The sequence below is a fragment of the Narcine bancroftii genome, chromosome 6 (genome assembly GCF_036971445.1).
Source record: "Narcine bancroftii isolate sNarBan1 chromosome 6, sNarBan1.hap1, whole genome shotgun sequence".
Taxonomy (NCBI): domain Eukaryota; kingdom Metazoa; phylum Chordata; class Chondrichthyes; order Torpediniformes; family Narcinidae; genus Narcine; species Narcine bancroftii.
In genome coordinates this window covers 146,052,287-146,072,513 of record NC_091474.1, presented here as the reverse complement: position 1 = coordinate 146,072,513, position 20,227 = coordinate 146,052,287, and the positions used below count along the sequence as shown (strand labels likewise).

The 20,227-nt window shown below is 41.4% G+C and overlaps 1 protein-coding gene across 1 annotated transcript; it reads right to left on the bottom strand.

Moving 5' to 3' along the window:
* Nucleotides 1-637: 637 nt before the first annotated feature.
* Nucleotides 638-9,641, bottom strand: klf11a (Kruppel like factor 11a). The gene is made up of 4 exons (XM_069886283.1): nt 9,418-9,641; nt 3,474-3,731; nt 2,264-3,233; nt 638-1,473 (listed from the first exon to the last, which is right to left on the bottom strand). The coding sequence occupies exons 1-4, from the start codon at nt 9,466-9,468 to the stop codon at nt 1,181-1,183; spliced, it is 1,572 nt and encodes a 523-aa protein (XP_069742384.1). The 5' UTR covers nt 9,469-9,641; the 3' UTR covers nt 638-1,180.
* Between the last annotated feature and the right edge of the window lie 10,586 nt (nt 9,642-20,227).

The following is a 20,227-nucleotide window of genomic DNA, read 5'->3' as shown; positions in this document are numbered from 1 at the left end:
TCTAAGGTCTGACTCTGGAGCTCAGGTTTCCAATGAATTGAACAGGAGTGTGTGCGGCTACAGAGGCCGTGGAAGCACTGGAGGCGAATTCACAGATACTCTGTGTCCCTGAAGGAATTCTCTTTGCTTCTCTTTCTCCTATTGTTGGAGGCGCCAGGTAATTCGGATGGTGACTTTTTGTTTGCCTTATGTCAGTCAAGAGATGAAATATCTTGTAGATTACATTTTCATCTATTATTACTACAAAAGGAAGCTTGATCTTCACTAAACGTATCTACTCTGATTTAATGAAAATGCTGTGGGGTATTTTCCAGTATTATGTTGTTAATTTCAGATCCTTGCAGAAGCTGTCTGTCCTGCTGAGTATTTTCAGCGTTTCTTTTTATTTCAGATTTTCAGGTTTTTTTTTTAAAAAACAGTTTTCTTAATTCATTACTATTGTAAACCAGAAGCTTCTTTAAAAAAAAATTCAGCCCTTCCAATCACCATCCTGCACAGGATATTTTTTTTTAAATCCACAATTTGTGTAATATATAGCATACTGAAAACTATAAATACGTCAGAGGACAAAAAACCACAAATACTGGACAGCTAAAATAATATAGACAATTTCACGTGAATGATAATAAATAGATAATGTGTTTGTAAAATAGCAAACTTTTAATAAGTACAAATTTAGTCATTCCCAATTCTTTGCCTGTTGGCTTCAAGTTCAGAGGACTGGAATCTGAAAGGGGACTTCACAAAATTATTGCTTTATGGCAATAAAACAGTATAGTGCTATCTTTCTATGGTGAAAATTGCCAGAAAATAATTTTCACCTGTTGTACATGAAAATTGTTTTATTAAATAGAGGAAGTATACAATGTGCATAGCAAATTCTATTTACATTACACAAACTGGTTAGAATATAATGAAATTTTCCATGAACCACCATGGTGGAATTTCTTTGCGTTCCGTGCATTCAAAATGAGAAGATTCCACCTTTATGGTTGTCAGATTTATGTTCAACCTGTTTACTGGTGTCCTTACCAATCACACATATCACAAAGACAAATCAAGCCATACTTTGAGAATCAGTAAAGCACACCACTATCAGAATTGCTTGACCATTCCAACCACTTCTCCAGTTCCTGTAGAGAACTCACTTAGTGCAAATTCTGTGTGCAAGTCACCTCATTCAGGTGGATGCTGTGGAAGGAATCAATAGGTTTTTTACAGGGATGGCAGAAGGTGCTGAAATAGCTATTTTGTTCAGTTTGTTGACCTCAGCCTGCCAATTGGGGACTTTCTTTGTGGTCATGTGACGACGGGCATGTTTTGTGAGATGATCACTGCGCATGAAGCGTCGATCACAAACAGGGCACATGAACTTCTTCTCTCCAGTGTGAGTCCTGCGGTGCCGCGACAGTTCATCCGAGCGGGCAAACTTCTTGTCGCATCCTTCCCAGTTACAGTTAAATGGCTTCTCGCCTGAAAAAATTAACAGTTATCAAAATTGTGCTGCATTAACATTTCTTGAAACAAATCTGGAAGGGCAAAGCATGGTTTGGATTAGGGTGCTCAATTTTATTTGTGAAGAATACTGAAAATTGGATTTATCCTCAATGGTAGCGCTTACAAGTTGCAAAAGAAACGCATTGGGAGTGGATGTCTCATTCCCACATACATCAACACGTAGGCAGAATTCAATTTGTGCCACCTCATTGAAAGATTAAACCATCTCCAACAAGAGAGAATCTCACCAATTCTCCTTGCTGTTCGATAGTCTCACCATTGTCACGATACTCTGCCATCAATATCCTGAATATTAATCTGGACTTGTGACTGTACAGGACCAACCCCAGAAATACTATGGTTTCGAGCAGGTAATAAGGTCCTGTGACAACTCTTGATTTCCAAAGCCTTTACTCTAGCAACAAGGCACACGTCAGGACTGAAATGGAATGCTGGAGAAACACAAAATGCTGGAGGAACTCAGCATCACCCATGAAAGGCAAAATTATCAGGCTGAAACATCAACTAGCTTTTGCCTTTCATGGATGCAGCCTCACCCACTGAGTTCCTCCAGCATTTTGTGTGTTTCTCCAGTTTCCAAATGTCGACAGTCTCTCTTATTTACCTCTGTAGTGAATGCTCTCCTCTTATGGGTGAATATAGCTTTAGTAATTAATAATCATTTTTCAGATTAAAATTTATATCTCACACCAGAGATCATATATTCCAGTGAATGTCACCAAATGATGTTGAAATTAAAGCATACCTGTGTGTGTTCGGAGATGTGCTTTTAAGTGTGAACTCTTGAAATAGGTCTTCCTGCACCCAGTAAAGTTGCAAATATAATTACGCCTTCTGGAGAAATCCATCTGCGGTGCACAATTTTGGCCTGACGAAACAAAAACAGGAGCAGGAGCCAGCGGCAGCAACTTTGTGTTCCCAACTGCCATGATTGTCTGTTGTCCAGGAGATGGAGGTGTTAGAGTGGGCTGTGGTAACACAAACATCACAGTCCCTTGTGACACTGATGTTCCCACCAGAAGAGGTTGAGAGACTGGAGCAGTTTGGGAAAACACAGACTTCACACCGTTGCTTGGCGTTTGGATCATTGCTGAAACGACACCACCTCCTCCTTCTCTTCTCCCTCCATTCACAGGCAACATCTGACAGAGAAGTGGAGTAGTGTTTGCCACAGATGGAGGGTGCAAGGGTGCTGGTAGTGACCTGGCCTGGTTTTGATGTTCAGTTCCAATCTTATTTGATACACAAGACGGTCCTAGTGAGGGCTCTGCTGTCTGTGGGTCCTTGCTAACTGACCTGGTGAAATTCTGCTGCAAACAACTTTTGCTCTCAGAACCCGTGACTGGTCGCACCTCCTTAGTGTGCTTACATTGGCTTGTTGCTTTTCCTTTAGCCCCAAGGTTTTGGAGACTCGAGTGGGGTCTTTCAATCACTGACGATGAAGGAATATGGCTGCAAGGAGAATTATCCGCAGTGTGACGGATGACACTGGTGGCCACTGACCGGCAGTGAGGAGCAACAGTAGGTTCAGCAGAAGGAGGCATCGGATGTGAAAATTCGTGAATGTTCACTGAAGCAGGCTTCATGGTCACCGTACTGACCATGTGGGCTCCACTGTTTGTAGTGATGGTTGCTGGCTTTGGGTAGGTAATTTGGGGCACTGGAGGATTATTACTAGATTCAACAATACCAGGACTATGTGGTGGAGTCATACACTGGAAAGATATAGAAAACCACATTTAGTTTGAGGCTGAATAAGTTCAATGTCCCTTCTATAACAAGAGGGTATGCAATTACATTTTTATTCTTTCATTACATTTGCTGCTAAACTTAATACATCAATAGTTGCAACAGTTACATCCCAGTCTTAAAATTTATACCACTGCCACAGCTATCTTGTTTGCTTCTGATTTCCTGATTACAAATAGCCATCAATTAAATAATTGTATACTTACAAGGAATGAGAAAGAATGATAATCCCTCTGCAACATTGGGGTAACAGATTCACAGAGCACAGAATCTGTATCTGAAGCAGGTGTAAGTGGTCGCATTTTTAAGAGATCACCTTTTTGTGACCGTTGCCCCCAAGAACTCATACAAACAAGAGCCTCCACAGCTTCAATATCATTCTGTTCCAATGGACTGCCAGATGACCTTTCACTATCATGTCGTTTCCTTTCTAATATCGACTCATAAATGCCTATGATTTCAACCTGTTGGTTTAAAAAAAACGTTAAAATCAATTACATGTCACTTAAGGGAACCATTGTTTCCCTGCTTTGTTTTATTCAATTCAAAATACAACATGAAAAATATGTTCAGAGATGTACAATTTAAATTATTCCTCATTTTGTCAAAAAAGTGATAAATTGCTTTGTAATTTTCAATGAAAATTGAATTTCTACATGATGTATATTCTAAAAATAGAAATGTACGAGAATTGCATTCATATAATCAGAAAAATAACCTAAAAGGATCTGAAACAAATGCAAAAATTCTTGGAAGCACTCAGTAAGACAAGCTCGATCAGCACTTTTCCCAGTTTTGGTCTAGTGTCTTTGACCTGTAACATTAACTGTTTCTCCCGCCAACAACGATGCTCACCTGCAAAATACTTCCAACATGTTTTTTTTTGTTTTTAGAACATAGAACTGTATAGCACTGTACTCACATGTCAGTCCCAAACATGATGTCCCAATCAAAGTAAAACTCAGCTATCTGCACCTGATAGATATCCCTCCGTTCCTTTCAAATTCAGGTGTCTAACCAGCAGCCTCTTAAATGTTACTATTATATCAAGGAGCTTATTATTAACTTTAGAGGACGAGTCAGAATACAGGATGGAAATCAAAAACTTGGTTGGGTAGTGCATGAAGGCCGAGGGACAAAGATGGAGAGGGTTAGAACTTTCAAGATCCTAAGAGCCCATATTTCAGGACACATATCCCGGAACCAGCCCTTCGAAGAAACTGTGAAGGCGGCACACCAACGCCTCTACTTTCTAAGGAGTCTGAGGATATTTGGCATGTCATCAAATACTCTATCAATTTTCTACAGCTGCACTGTGGAACGTACACTGACAGATTGCATCGCAGCTTGATTTGGGAATGTGCCTGTCCAGAAACACAGGAAGCTCCAGAAGGTAACATCCATAGCCAGGTCCATCACAGACTCTGACATCCCGTCCAATAAATGCATCTATATGAGGCACTGCTCAAGAAGGCTTATAACATCATAAAGGACCTCCATCACCCTGGTCATATCCTCTTCCTACTGCTACCTTCAGTCAAAAGATACAGAAACCTGAAGTCCAGCACCTCTAATTCAAAAACCATTTCTTTCCAACAGTTATTTGGCTCTTGATCCTCTCCTGGTCACACCAATCAGGGACTGCTCCAACAAAAGAATTGTCTCCAATACTGTTGTCACTTTTTTTTCACAAGGATAACTGAATTATTTTTTAATATTTCTTTCTCTTTGTAATTCAATTAAGTACATCATTGTAGTGTTTTTAGTTGATTTTATAGATTTTTTGTAAACAAAGTACCTGATCAGCTGTAGCATGTAAGAATTTCTGTGCATATGTACGTTGTACAATGCATATGACAATAAATTAGTTGTCTTATCTGCTACCACCACTGCTCCTGCCACCCACCACTCTCTGTGCAAAATACTTGCCCCACACGTCTCCCTTGCACTTTGTTAGGTCTGCTTTGTTCATGAATGAGTGAGACAAACACCAGGCTGAGTCGAAATCAGGGTTCTTTGTTCTTTATTACCCGATTGTAACACTTGCGACTAACCATGTTAGTCGGAGAATGCATTCTGCCGTTATCAGCAAAATGGTGATTTTTTATACCCTTGGATATGTGCTTAGAACATCATCATATCATTACTTGTCCAATGACTAAAACTGTTGCTATCCTTTCCCTGCTAGCTTCCTGCCTCTCAATCCATCAATGTCTCTCTTATCTTGTAAGTACAAGGATGCATTCACATCTTGTTACAGCCCTGCACATTCCCATCTCATGATGTTTTACCTAACAGGAGTACAAGGACACCTCCCCTTCTTGTTACAGCCCTGTACAGGGTAACTCCTTACACATTCCCATCTCATGATGTTTTACCTTACAACTTCCTCTTCTCACCTTAACCTCAAGTCCTCTGGTGAATTATACTTTTGCCTTGGGTAAAAGATTCTGACAGTCCATCCTACCAATGCTTCAAATCATTTTATAAACCTCCATCAGGTCACCCCTCAGCCTTGTACACTCCAGAGAAAACAGCCAAACAATCTCTCTCCATAACTCGTACCCCTCCAAACAACATAAAATCCTGATAAACCTCTTCTGTACCATTTCCAAAGCCTCCCACATCCTTCCTGTAATGTAGCAATCAGAATTACACACAGTATTCCAAGTGTGGGCTAACCAAAGTTATACATAGCTGCAACATGGCACTGTTATACCCAATGAAGCCTGAAAAGCAGCACCTCAAGAACAGTTTCTTTCCAATAGCTATCAGGCTCTCAAACCTCCTTTGTTACATGAATCATGGATCCTCCAACACCACAAAAATGACTAATGCAACATCAGTTTTTCCTTGCACTCTGGTAACTGTGAATATTTATTATCTTGTTTTTGTATTTATCAGCTCATTTTAGCTTAATGTATACTATTGTAGTTTTTATCTACAAAGTACCTCTTTGATTAAAGCAAGTAAGCATTTTGATCGATATGCACATTGTATATGACATTGAACTCATTACCAATATCAAGCATATCATACCCTCTCTTAATCACCCTATCTACCTTCTTGGCCACTTTCAATAAGTTGTGGACCTGGACACCCAGATCTCTCTCCGAACCAATTTTTTTTAAATGAGCCCTACCATAAACTATAAAAGTTCCACTTTACATTTGACCTCTCAAAATGCAACACCTCACACTTGTCCAGATTAAATTCCACCTGACATTTCTCTGTCCATATCTGTTACTGATCTATATCCTGCTGTACTCTTTGGTACTCTTTTCACTGTTCACAACTCTAACTCCACCAATTTTTGTCTAATTGGCAAATTTACTAAACTACTTACATAATTTTCTTATCCAAGTAATTAGCATACATCAGAAACAGGGGCCCCAACACCAATGTCTGCAGAATACTACTGGACACAGGACTTCAGCCCAAATAAACCCTTTTCACCACTACCCGCTATCACTCACCATGGATCCCATGCATCTGCACCTTCATGTTCAATACAAGATCCACTGCTCAACCCTCATCAACCATCTTTGTCATCTCCCTAAACTACTCAATCATTTGGCAAGACATGACTGCCCCTCACAAAGCCACTGTTGTTAATCTGACCATGACTTTCCAAACATGCATAAATCCCATCTCCAAGCATCCTTTCCAATAGTTTCCCTACCACAGACATGGTTTACTGGCCTATACTTTCCTGGATTATCCCTTCTTGAACAAAGATACATTAGCCACTCTCCAGTCCTTTATTACCTCTCTTGTCACTAATCAGAATACAAAGATCTTTGTCAAGCCCTCACCAAATCTCTTCACTTTTCTTTGAATAACAGGGGGGTACATTTTATCATTCCCTTAATAAGAAGGGGTCCAACAGCTCCTCTTTCTTGACTCAAAATGCCCTGACACACCAGGATTTTCCACATTATGCTCCCTCTCACTGCCCATATCCTTCTCTTTGGTCGGACCAAATAGAAGGTAAGCACTAATGCAAAGTACTCACCCAGTTCCTCTGGACACAAGCACAAACTCCCTCCTTTGACCTTGTGTGGTTCAATCCTTTCCCTCATCATCCTCTTGTTTTTAGGGCAAGTAAAAATGTCTTGAGATTTTATTTAATCCTGTTCACCAAGGATATTTTATGGCCCCCTTGAGACATGCACAAGGCCCTGCTTGAGCTCTTTCCTGCAATCTTTATATTCCACCAGGGCCCAGACTCATTGTAGCTTTCTGAAGCTTATGTCTAGTTTTTCTTAAGTTCATGACCTCTCTCATCAAAGTTCTCTTACCTTGTCATCCTGGTCCTTCCTTCACACAGGAACATGCCAGTCCTGGACACTAATTAGTTGATCCTTAAAGAACAGCCACCTGCAGTTGTGGATTTGCCTGACAGCAGCTGCTCCTGCCTAATCATGTCATAATTTCCCCTCCCCAATTTACTATTTTTCTACAAAAAGCCCAAGGTCTGTAATTACCGCATATACTCGTGTAATAGTTGAGATTTTTGGACCCATTTTTTTGGGTCAAATTTGGGGGAGGGGTTGTCAACTTGTACACAGGTTGTCCTTTTGACCACGCAAGTACCTGCGTCGTTCAAGGCGTGGGGAGCTCGGACGGGCAGGCAATTGGGGCGTGGGGAGCTCGGGCAGGTGGGCAATCGGAGCGTAGAAGAGAGACTGCGGTTGAGGCGTTAGGAGCTCTGGTAAGGTGGGTGGCCGGGGTGACTACCCGCCGTTGGAATGTCAGGAGCTTGGATGGGCGGGCGGCCGAGGTGAAAGTTCTCAGTCAGGCTGGACGGAGCCATAAATGGGACAGGGTTCAACTTTTGCACAGGATATACAGAAAACATGCAATTTTTGGACCAATAGTCGACTATTGGACAAGCATATATGGTATCTTGAAAGTTCAGGAAAAGTGATTACTATTCCCCAAATGTTTCTCCACTGGCCAAGCTCATTTGCCAACACAAGCTCTACAATAATCTTCTTCCTGATTGGGCTTCAAGAAACTCTCCTGGATACTTCTACCAAACTATCCCAACAAATTCTGCCCCATTTAAGCACTAACAGTCTCCCACTATTACAACCTTGTGCTTCTGCATTATCCGTTTACATATCAGTTCCTCCACCTCCTGGTGAGGATTAGACCTGTAATAGAGTGCTATCAGAGTGATCACATCTTTCTTATTTCTGATCCCCCCCACATTGCCTCAGTAATCAAGCCCACCATTCGGTCCAGTTTGAATGCATCTGGGACATTCTCCCTCATTAGCAATGCTACACCTCCACCTCTTTTACCTCCTTCCCTATCAAATCTTCCCTCTTGCCGCCATGACTCGGTAACAGCCACATCATAAACACAAGTACCAATCTTTGCTGCATCCTTCCAACATCTGCTCTGTAGTGAATTTTAAATTGCATTACATTTTATTATTGGTTGATATTTCCATTCAGCAGCTGAGCAGATGTCACATGTATGGTGCTGCCAATGGAAGGGAGTTGGTAAAATATGTTAAGATATTAGGCTCAGGATGGGCACAATGACCCTGAACGCCTCCAACTCCAAATATAGAATCAACCATACCGACGTCACTAATTAATCAGCCATGTGAAGTTTGCAAGTCGAGAGAGCTTCTACCAGGAAGTCCCCTCCTAAAACATCTCTTTGTCCAAGAAAATAAACGCGAAAGATTAATGTGGCTAAATAGGAATTTCAAAAATCATGCAAAATGGTCTAAAAGACGATACAATTAAGCAACTTTCTCCATTTGACAGACTGAAAGCATTTTCTGTTAAATGTTCTGCGATTATCCCATACTGATAGCAGTTATTCCTGAAACACCGAATATCCAAATCTGCAAAGTTTTGTTCCCAAACATGAAATAACATTATCGCCTTCTTTACAAAGTACAAATTCTAATTGACAGCGAGGAATGCAGCGTTTCGCTACATCATGTATAACTAATAACAATGGTCCTTTGCCATTGTTGTCTTCAAAGCCTTTCTCAAAACGATTTAACATCTTGCTTAAGGAAAAAAGCACTCTCCAGAATATCACAACCACTGGGTCAAACACACAGAATTCTTATCAATCAGCATTCAAACAAATCACTCATCGCTGTTACATTAATATACTCACGTTACGTGATTCTTCCATTTCTCCAACTTGACATGGAGAATTACACCGCATTTTATTTATTTCAATTAATAAGACATTTTTTAAAAAAAATCCCAATCAAAGCAAGGGAAAGTCAAGAAAGGAGAGGCCCTGCAAATGGTAGCAATAAAAATAACAAATCCTCTCTGGGTGGACATAGCTCCCCAGTTGCAACACATACAGAACAACAAAAATTACATTACAGCTGGCGGCTGTGAAGCTCCACCAATAGTGGCCAAAGGTGTACGTACCATCAACCAATCGAGACGCAGTCAGCGCGTGATCAGAGGCTGATCGTTGGCGTGGACACCTAACGTCACCGGCGTGATTGGCGGGAACGCCACAGTGGCCCCTCCTTTCCCCGCCCGCCCCCCTCGTCCGGCTCTCAACCAGGTCCGCCTACATTCAGGTCTTTTCAGTCTCCGTGAACTGGCTGAACTCGGCGCTGGAAACTAGAGGAAAGGTTACGCTGCCTGAAACCACCCACGTCCACCGTCGTGTCAACAAGAGAGCCGACGGGAGGGCGGGCGACGGGAGGTATCGACCATCTGGAAGCTGTTTTCTTTTCAAAGAATGAAGTCAGCAACTTTGCCTCAGCAGAGCTTTTAAGAAAACCATTTCCTTGCAGCGACTTAAAGGGGCCGCCAGTAGCAATGTTCAGAAAAAGAGAGCAAGTCCTTTTTGTAGGCAGATTTATTCTATTTCTTTGCCAAACCAAGAATACTGGTTTATTGCTCCTAGATTCCTTTCTGGTTTTTTTTTCCTCCGACCATCGTCACGCCTTACATTCTTCTTTCTTCTTTGGCTTGGCTTCGCCGGACGAAGATTTATGGAGGGGTAATGTCCACGTCAGCTGCAGGCTCCTTTGTGGCTGACAAGTCAGATGCGGGACAGGCAGACACGTTGCAGGGGAAAATTGGTTGGTTTGGGTTGGGTTTTGTCAGTGAGGTGGGCTCTGCGGTCTTCTTCAAAGGAGGTTGCTGCCCGCCGAACTGTGAGGTGCCAAGATGCACGGTTTGAGGCGATATCAGCCCACTGGCGGTGGTCAATGTGGCAGGCACCAAGAGATTTCTTTAGGCAGTCCTTGTACCCTAAGAGCAAAAATGCATTTCACCCCCCCCCCCCACCCCCTCGGGAGAACCGAATACTGCTCAAGAAACTCAGTGGGTCAAGTCGCCTCCATTGGGGTGGAATTGACAACGTTTCAGACCGAGACCCTGCATCAGAATTGATGGTGATGAGTTTATTGTCATACCCATTGTACAATGTATCAGAATCTATTGTCATGAACAAGTCATGAACTTTGGGTGTTTTGCGGCAACATCATAGAGCAAACATTCATATTATAACCATCTTGCAACATTACTATTTTTTAAAAAGGTCAAAATAATAGGGCATGAAAAGTATATGGTTCATTGATTATTCAGGAATCTGATGGCAGTGGGGAAGAAGCTGTCCTTGTGCCACTGAGTGCTGTCTTTAGGCTCCTGTACCTTTTTCCCGATAGTAGCAGAGTGAAAAGGGCAGGTGGTCGGAGGTCTTTGAGGATAGAGGCTGCTTTTTTAAGACACAGTCTCATGTAGATGTGGTGCTGATATTCTTGCTTGCTGCAGCTGAACAGGTTCTTGTAAAAAAAAACTATAATAATAAACTAATTAAATTAAAAGAAAATTAATATTCATGTTAATACCAGTGAGGGAAGAGTAACTTGCAATAGTGCAATTAGTGCTTCTGTAGTGTTGGAGTTATTCATGATTAATGTAACAAGAGGAGGTTCAACCGCCTGGTAGCTGTTGGTAAGAAACTGTTTTGAACCTAGCAGTGCTAGTCTCCAGGCTTCTGTACCTTCTGCCCAAAGGTAGCAGTGAGAAGAGGTTGTGACCAGGATGATGGTGGTCCTTTATAATGTTGGTTGGCTGGCTTCTTGAGGCAACATCTCTCACAGATGACTGCATTAAAGGGGAGGTTAGAACATGTGATGGGCCAAGCTATGTTTACTAGATTCTGCAGGCTTCTGTGCTCCTGAACCCTCAAATCACTAAATCAGGTCGTGATGCAACCAGTCAATACACCTTCCACGGTGCATCTGTAGAAGTTTAATAGAGTATCTGATGACATGCCAGAACTCCTCTGATTTCTGAAAGTAGAGATATTGGTGTGCCTTCTTCATGGTTGCCTTAATATGTTGGTTGCTTTGATATTGCTGGTTCCAGGAAAGGTCTTCTGAGATATGGAACCCCAGGAACTTGAAGGTTCTGATGGTCTCCACTTCCATCCCACGGAGTATTATCCCTCAGGTTCTCCTTCCTAAAATCAAAAATAGCTCCTTGGTCTGGCGATGTTGGAAGCAAGATTGTTGTCCTGGCACCACCCAACCATCTTTTATCTCCATTCCTGTATTCCGATTTATAATTTCCAGTTATTTGGCCAACAACGTTATGTCAACAGCAAATTTGTAAGTTGAGTTGGATCTGAACTTGGCTACATCATCATGGGTGTATAAGGTCTAGTGTTGGGGACTAGCACACAAGCTTGGGATGCTCCTGTGTTTTTTTATTTGGTCAATGAGGAGGAGGTGATGTTACTGCTCTGTGCAGATTAGGGTCTGACAATGAGGAAGTCAAGGATCCAGTTGCAAACAGATGAACAGAGTCTCAGATGCTTCCAGGTTGGTCATGAGTTTTGTTGGTTTGGTGTTAAATACTGAGCTGCAGTCAATAAACACCTGATGCAAGTGTTCCTGCAGTCCATCTGATCTAACACAAAGTGGAAGGCCAGTGAGACGGCATCTGCCGTTGACCTGTTGTGACAAGAAGGCGAACTGAAGTTGGTCCACGGCCCTTCCTAAGATGGGAGTTGAATTGTTCCATAACCAACCTCTCAAAGAACTTCATCATGGTAGATGTCAGTGTCACTGAGGCACGTCACCTGAATGATGTATGCCCTTTTGAAGACTGGGAGCAGAGAGTCACCAGGGCTAGTGAAGTCTCACGAGGGTTTTTGATTGTTTTAATATTGAAGCGAATATAGAAGACATTGAGTTTGACCAGTGCATTTCTGATATGATGGCATACAAACCCTGCCACAGCTATCGAGTGTCTGTCCAGTTAAGACTCCAGCTTGGTCTGCAATGATCTCTTTGCATTGGTGAAGGCCTTCTATAGGTTGTATCTGGTTGTTCTGCATGTTTCTGAATCTCCAGTGCTAAATACCACAAGTTAATTAAGAGTGGAGGAGGAGGATGGCCAGTTCTTGAACTTGTGTATATGACCAAAAACTCTCTTGATCACATAGAGGAGAAGATGGGACAAATTGCAGGAGTTTGGGATGAATTGAGAAAAACTAGAGGGACTTTAAACACCTTGAATTAGCTTATAAAGACCTACAAGATTCCAAGGAGGAGAGCTGTTCCTGAAGTTTTCTTTGCTGTAGAATGTCCAAATTAGAAATACCAATTAAGTAAGTCCTGGAAACTCTCAGCAAAGAGTGGGAAAAGAAACAGATTGGATATTTCAGAGCATTTGACTATATTTGCCTCCATGGATGCTGTCTGGTCCATTGAGTTTCCAGCATTTTATTTCAGATTTGCAGAGTTTATTTTTAGTTTTTGATTGACAAAGATGAAATATTGAGTCACAATGAGGTGTAATTGCATTTATGAACAGAATACAAACGTTCAAAGGGGTTCCCTGATCATTTTGTTTCTAGTTGAAAAGGCTGCACTGTAAACACTGAATAAGGTGGACATATATTGAAGGAAAGAGTGTCATTGTGTGCAGTCTTTATGGAAAACTTTCTGCTGCTGCCAACTACAATAGATTCTCTGAATAATAACCTTAAATGTGTGCATTTGAACTTAACCATGGTTTTTATAGTGTTCTATTTTTATCATATTTGAAATTTGATTTTACCATTGGCATTTCTGTAAAATTCGGTGCTGGGTCATGGGCAAAAAATAGATTTTAAATAAATGAATATGACCTTCAATGTGTACATGTTGCTACTTTGGTTTTACTTGCATTTATTGAGACTGATTTTTGTCTTTGGATTCTTACATTTTTTTTTAAAGCTGAAATTAACACGTATTATAGCGCGTGAAATTGTGGCCATTAGTGAAACCTGGATATGTAAGGCCAGGTCTGGCAGTACAATGATCTGAGGTTCCACTGTTTCATATATGATAGACTGGGAGGGATGAAAGGGGGAAGAGTGGCATTGTTTGTTCGAGAAAAGATTAGAACTATACTCAGACAGGCCAGGCTCGAGGACTCATTTACAGAGAGTATATGTAGATCATCTGAGGAATGGGAAAGGTCTGACTGCTCAAAAGAATTGAGGATCAAATGTGCAGGGAGATTGCAGACAGCTACAGGAAACATAAAGCTGTGGTAGTAGGTGACTTTAACTTTCCACATATTTAAATTTAAACAGACAGCACGGCAACAGGCCATTTTGGGCCACGGGTCTGTACCGGCCAATTACACGTTTAGAATGGTGGGAGGAAACCGGAGCCCCTGGGTAAAACCCATGCAGATACAGGGCAAACGTACAAACTTCTTACAGATAGAGTGGGATTTGAACCCCGGTCCCGATTGCTGGCACTATAAAGGCATTGTGCCAGATGTGCGACCCTTCACTGGGTGTCTCGTACTGTAAAAGTGCTGGATGGCTTAGAGTTTGTCAAGTGTGTTCATGAAATTTTTCTAAATCAATATATCGAGGTACCAACTAGAGAGATGCAATACTGGATCTCCTATTCGGGAATGAGACAGGACAGGTGACAGTAATATGGGTAGGAGAACACTTTGGGTCCTGAGATCATAATTCCATTAATTTCAAGATAATTGTGGTTAAGGATAGGTCTGATCCTCAGGTTGTGATTCTCTAGGAGAAAGGATCTAGAAACATGGATTGGGATTTTTTTTTTCTGGAAAGGATGTGCTCAGTAAATGGGAGACCCTCAAAATTGACATTTTGAGAGGGCTGGGAATTCAGGTTTTTTTTAAAAAAGAAAAAAAAATCAGGAGATTGCTGTGGCAGAAAAGGTGAAGGAAGATCTGAATGGCTTTTACAGGTCTATTAAGATAAAAGGATAGTAAGGGACAACATTGGTCCTCTTGACGATCAGAATGGTCCGGGGGAAATCTTAAATGGGATTTTTGTATTTGTTCAGGAAACTGGCGCAGGTTCTAGGGAAGTGAGGCAAACAAGCAGTAAGGTCATGGAACCAAGACAGATTAAAAAGGAAGAGATACTTGCCATCTTAAAGTGGATAAATCCCTCAGGCCTGACAGGCCTCAAGCCCTTGGACTTTGAGGGAGGCTAGTGCAGATGTATTTAAAATGGCCTTAGTCACAGGTGAGGTTCCAGAGGATTGGGGAGTACCTCATATTGTCCAATTGTTTAAAAAAAATGCTTCAAAAATAACCCAGGAAATTGTAGGCTGGTGAGTCTGGTATCAGTAGTAGGTAAGTTATTGGAAGGTGTTCATAGAGGTCAGATATACAAGTATTTGGTTAGTCATGGACTGACTAGAGATGGTCAGTATAGCTTTACGTGTGGTAAATTGTGTATAACAAATCTTATAGAGTGTTTTTAAGAGGTTACCAGGAAAGTTGATGAAGAAAAGGCTGTGAATGTTGTCTACATTGACTTAAATAGGCCTTTAACAAGGTCCCACATGGGAAGTTAGTCAGGAAGGTTCAGACGTTCTGTATTTACGGTGAGGTAGTAAACTGGATTCAACATTGGCTTTATGGGAGAATCCAGAAGAGGATGATTGTCTGTCTGCAGCCTCTCTGTGTCCTCCTCACTACCTGCCCCTCCACCCATCTTTGTATCATCTGCAACTTAGCCACAAAGCTATATATTCTGCAATCCAAATCATTAACATACAATGCAAGAAGTGAGCCCAACACTGACCTTTGCAGTACACCATTGATAACCGGGAGCCAACCAAAATAGGTTCCCTTATTTGCACTCTCTGTTTCTTGTTGATCAGCTGATGCTCTACCCATACTACTATTTTAACTCTAATTCTATGGGCTCTCATTTTGTGAAGCAGCTTCATGTGCACCACCTTGTCAAAGGGCTTTTGAAAGTCCAAATATACAACATCCACTGCATGCCCTTTGTCTAGCCTGCTTGTGGTATGTTTGTCAGGCAAAATTTTCCCTTAAGGAAACCATGCTGACTTTGGGTTTTCTTTCCATTCACTTCCAGGTACTTAGCCTCGTCCATGATGATCGACTCCAACAACTTCCAACGACTGATGTTAGGCTAATTTCCTTCTGCTGCCTCCCTCTCTTTTTAAATAGTGGAGTGACCTTTGTAAATTTCCAGTCCTCCAGAGCCATATCAGAATCTATCGATTCTTGAAAGTTCATTACTACTGCCTCCACGATCTCTTTTGCTACTTCTTTCAGAATCCAAAGGTGCATTCCATCTGGCCTGGGAGACTTATCACCCTTAGACCATTCAGCTTTCTGAGCACCTTCTCCCTTGAAATAGTAACTGCATTCACTTCCTATCCCTGATACACTTTGACATCTGGCACACTGATAATATCTTCCACAGTAAAGACTGATGTAAAATACCCATTCAGTTCCACTGCCATCTCCTTGTCTCCCATTATAATTTCTCCATCGTCATTTGCTCTTGGTTCTATATCTACACTTGCCTCATTTTTATTCTTAAAAGTGCTTTTAGTATCCTTTTTGGTATTTTTGCTAGCCTCCTTATAAAGTTCCTCTTTTCCTTCCTAATGCTTTTAAGCTTTTCAGACCTCTAATTTTTGCTTCCATCTGGGCCCTTTTGCTTTTACTTTGTCTTCTCTTGTCAGCTACATTTGTGTAATTTTCCATTCAAATATTTCTTCTTTTTCTTTTGACATGTCCTGCACTTTTCTTATTTCTTGTAGAAACTCCAGACATTGCTGCTCTGCTGTCCTCCCTCCTAGGGTGTGTTTCCAGTTAACTTTTGCCAGTTCCTCATATCTCTTAGTTTTCTTTATTCCACTGGTATACAGACACCTCTGATTTTAGTTTTTCCCTCTCAAACTCATTCTATCATATTATGATCACTGCTTCCTAACGGCCCCCTTACTGTCAGCTCCTTTATTAACTCTGGTTCATTTCACAATACCTAATCCAGAGTTGCCATTTCCCTGGTTGGCTACAAATTCTCTCTCTTGAGATGCAGCTCCAATCTTGTTTTCCCAATCTACTTGCATTTTAAAATCTCCCATGACTAACGTAACATTGCCCTTCTGACACGCCTTTTCTATTTGCTGTTGTAATTTGTTGTCCAAATCCCAGCTACTATTTGAAGGTCTGTATGTAACTGCCAACAGTGTCTTTTTATCTTTGCCATTTCTTAACTCAACCCACAATGCTTCTATATCTTCTGATCCTACGTCACCTCTTTCTAATGATTTTAATGTTATTCCTTACCAACAGAGCCATTCCATTCCCCTTGCTCACCTGCCTATCCTGTCAATGTGCTTTGTATCCTTGGATATTCAGCTCCCAATTATATCCATCCTTTAGCCACGACTCTGTGATGGCCACAACATCACACTTGCCAATCTGTAGCTGTGGTGCAAAGTCACCCACTGTGTTTCTTGTGCTGCATGCATTTAAATTCAAAACCTTAAGCCCTGTATTTGTTACTTTTTTTTGACTGTGTGTCCCTGTTGCTTTGCAACTCATCCCAATGGCTGCAATTTTGCCCTATCTGCCTGTCCTTCCACACAAACTCTTTACAAGCTATCCATACTTGTGCGGCAACTGCCTCTTCACTTCGGTTCCCACCCCCTCATGAATCTAATTTACCCCCCTCCCCCTCCATAACACTGTTAGCAAACCTCCCTGCCAGGATATTCCCCTCAAGTCCAGGGACAACCCATCCCACTTGGACAGGTCCTCCTTTGCCCAGAAAAGGTTCCAGTGATCCAAGAACTTGAAACCCTTCCCTCTTGCACTATCTCTTCAGCCACTCATTTGTCTGTTCTGACTTTCTCTAGCTCGTGGCACCAGAGATGACCACCTTGGAGGTCCTCCTTTTCAACCTCTTTCCTAACTCCCTAAACTTACTTTGCAGGACATCTACCCCACTCCTGCCCAAGTCATTCATACCAATTTGTATCACAACCTCTGACCACTCATCCTCCCCTTTAAGAATATTCTGCAACTACTCAGAGACATCCTGGGCCTGAGCACCCAGGATCCATAATGTTATCCTGGAGTCCTTTTGCAGCTGCAAAATTTCCTATCTGTTCCCCTACTGAATCCCCTCTGACTATTGCTCTACCTGACGTCACACTTCCCTTCTGAGGCTCAGAGCTGACCATAGTGCTGCATGGCCCAGGTAGGTCACCCCCACCCACACCCCACCTCCAGCAGTATCCAAAGTGGTATACTTGTTGCTGAGGGGAATGGCCACAGAGGTGCTCTGCGCTGACTGCCCATTCACCTTCCCTTTCCTAACAGTTACCTGTATGACTCTCCTTTTTGCTCCTGTCTATCACTCCCTCTCCCCTCTGCCCTCTGAATGATTTGGAGTTCATCCAGCCCCAGTTCCCTAACATAGTCTGGAAGGAACTGCAGCTGGATACATCTCTTACAGGTGTAGTCATCAGGCAGAGATTGATGAGTATCTGAATAGTGAGGATATCAAGGTCATGGGGAGAAGGCAGGAGAATGGAGCTGAGAGGGAAAATGGATCAGGTCATGATGGAATGCATCAACATCATGCTCTGCCATTATGTGAGAAGTGCAACATTTTTGAAGCCATATGTTTGGGGAGTGTCCCAATTTAGTAAGATTTTGGGAAAACATTTTTCAATCTTTATCCAACGATTTTTCAGATCAAAATAGAACCATGCCCTTTATCGTCTTGTTTGGTTTTTCTCATGGACATACTTTTGTCTGCATCTCAAGAGGAAGTTTTGACTTTAGGCACATTGTTTGCCAGACAAGCAATTTTAATGAAAGGGAAAGATGAATCTTCACCTACTCATACACCGTGGTTACATGATGCAATGTCATATTTATGCTTGGAGAAAATAAGAATCAACATTGTAGATAGAAAGTTTCAATTTAAAAAGATGTGGGGCCCATTCATAAATACTATCATGATTGGCAGATTTAAGTAATTTGGATGCTCTGGCGATTCTCCATCTGGTTTCTGAAGATCGTTATTTGATCCATGTCTTTACCTTTTTTCTCTACATGATGATCTTAATTAGAGGGAGGGGGTAGATTAGATTTAGTTTTACTTGTTTTGTTTTTATATTTTTTATTCTTTTTAAGATTAATTGATCTTATAAAGGTTTAATTATCGTTGTCCTAGATTATATCATCAAATTAGACAGATATTACTCTGTTTGACCAAGGGTTGATATAATGTAACTCAATTGATTTCTATCCAGAATCGTTTTTAAGAAATAATAATGTCAACAAATATGGATGGATTTTTTTGTACTGTATTACATTTATATTATTTTGTGATCTGTATACAATATGACATGTTTTTTGTTATATTAGTAGACTTTGTATGTAGGATTATTATGTTAAACCTATTTTAAAAAGGAATGGTGGAACATACCCAGTGGGCCTGAAAGACCTACTTCTGCTCCTATACCCTTATGATCTTTACAGCAAGATTATTTGAAAATAAGCATAGGTGTATTATGCTCCATTTACCCACCTCACTGACAAAAGACAAAGGAGGAAAAACCCAACACCCAACCCCAACCCACCAATTTTCCCCTGCAACCGTGTATACCTGTCCCGCATCGGACTTGTCAGCCACAAACGAGCCTGCAGCTGACGTGGACATTTACCCCTCCATAAATCTTCTTCCGCGAAGCCAAGCCAAAGAAGAAGATAAAGGGCCCCAGTGAAACTGGATTTGGAATATGGTATATAGGTCTGATCACAGCTAAGGTAGAATATATCAGCAAAAGCGGGAGTGTAGAGAAGATTTACAGATTAATTTCTGGAATGATGAGTTTTTCATACAAGGAGAGATCAGCAATCTGGACTGATACTCCCTTGAGAATAAGCATCAATCTCATTGAAACAAGCAACATTTTTTAAGAAGCCTCACAGGTTGGTATAGGGTTGAAATCAGTCCTCAGATGAGCTCTGGTTCCAGTTTTTTACTCTTCCCACAGATGTTGCCTGACCCAAGCATTTCCAACGTGTTCTGTTTTAATTTAGATGTGGTGTTAGTCTTTCCAAAATTGTGCTAAGAACAAAAGGGCCGGAGTCATTCAGCCATTCAGGACAGAGATGAGAAGTTACATTTTCACCCAGAGGATCGGATAGCTTTGGAAATTTCAACCTGAGAAGGCAATTGACTCTCATACACTGAGCTTATTCAAGGCAAAGATAGATAAAAGTGTGGATATTAAGAGAAAAAAGCTTTGTGGAAATTGGACAGGTAAAAATATCACCCATGATCTCAGTGAACGGTAAAGCAGGCACAAGGGTCAAATGACCTATCCCTGCTTCAATTTTTAATTTCCTCTGTTGCTTGATTTCACTGGAACAGGTATACTGTTTCATCCAAGCTCCCTCATCACAGGTAGAACAACAGCCAATGCTGGTGCAGGTGAAGTAGGAAGTGACCACTATACTTTAAAATTTAACCTTCACCATCTCTGAAACTAAACCATAGTCCCCTGCTGTAACATCTCACAACATTATACCTTTGCCTCCTGTTCTTTGTTTGAGTTTCCAGATTCTGACCATTGGTAGCAGAAAATATAGAATCTACAACTTCCACC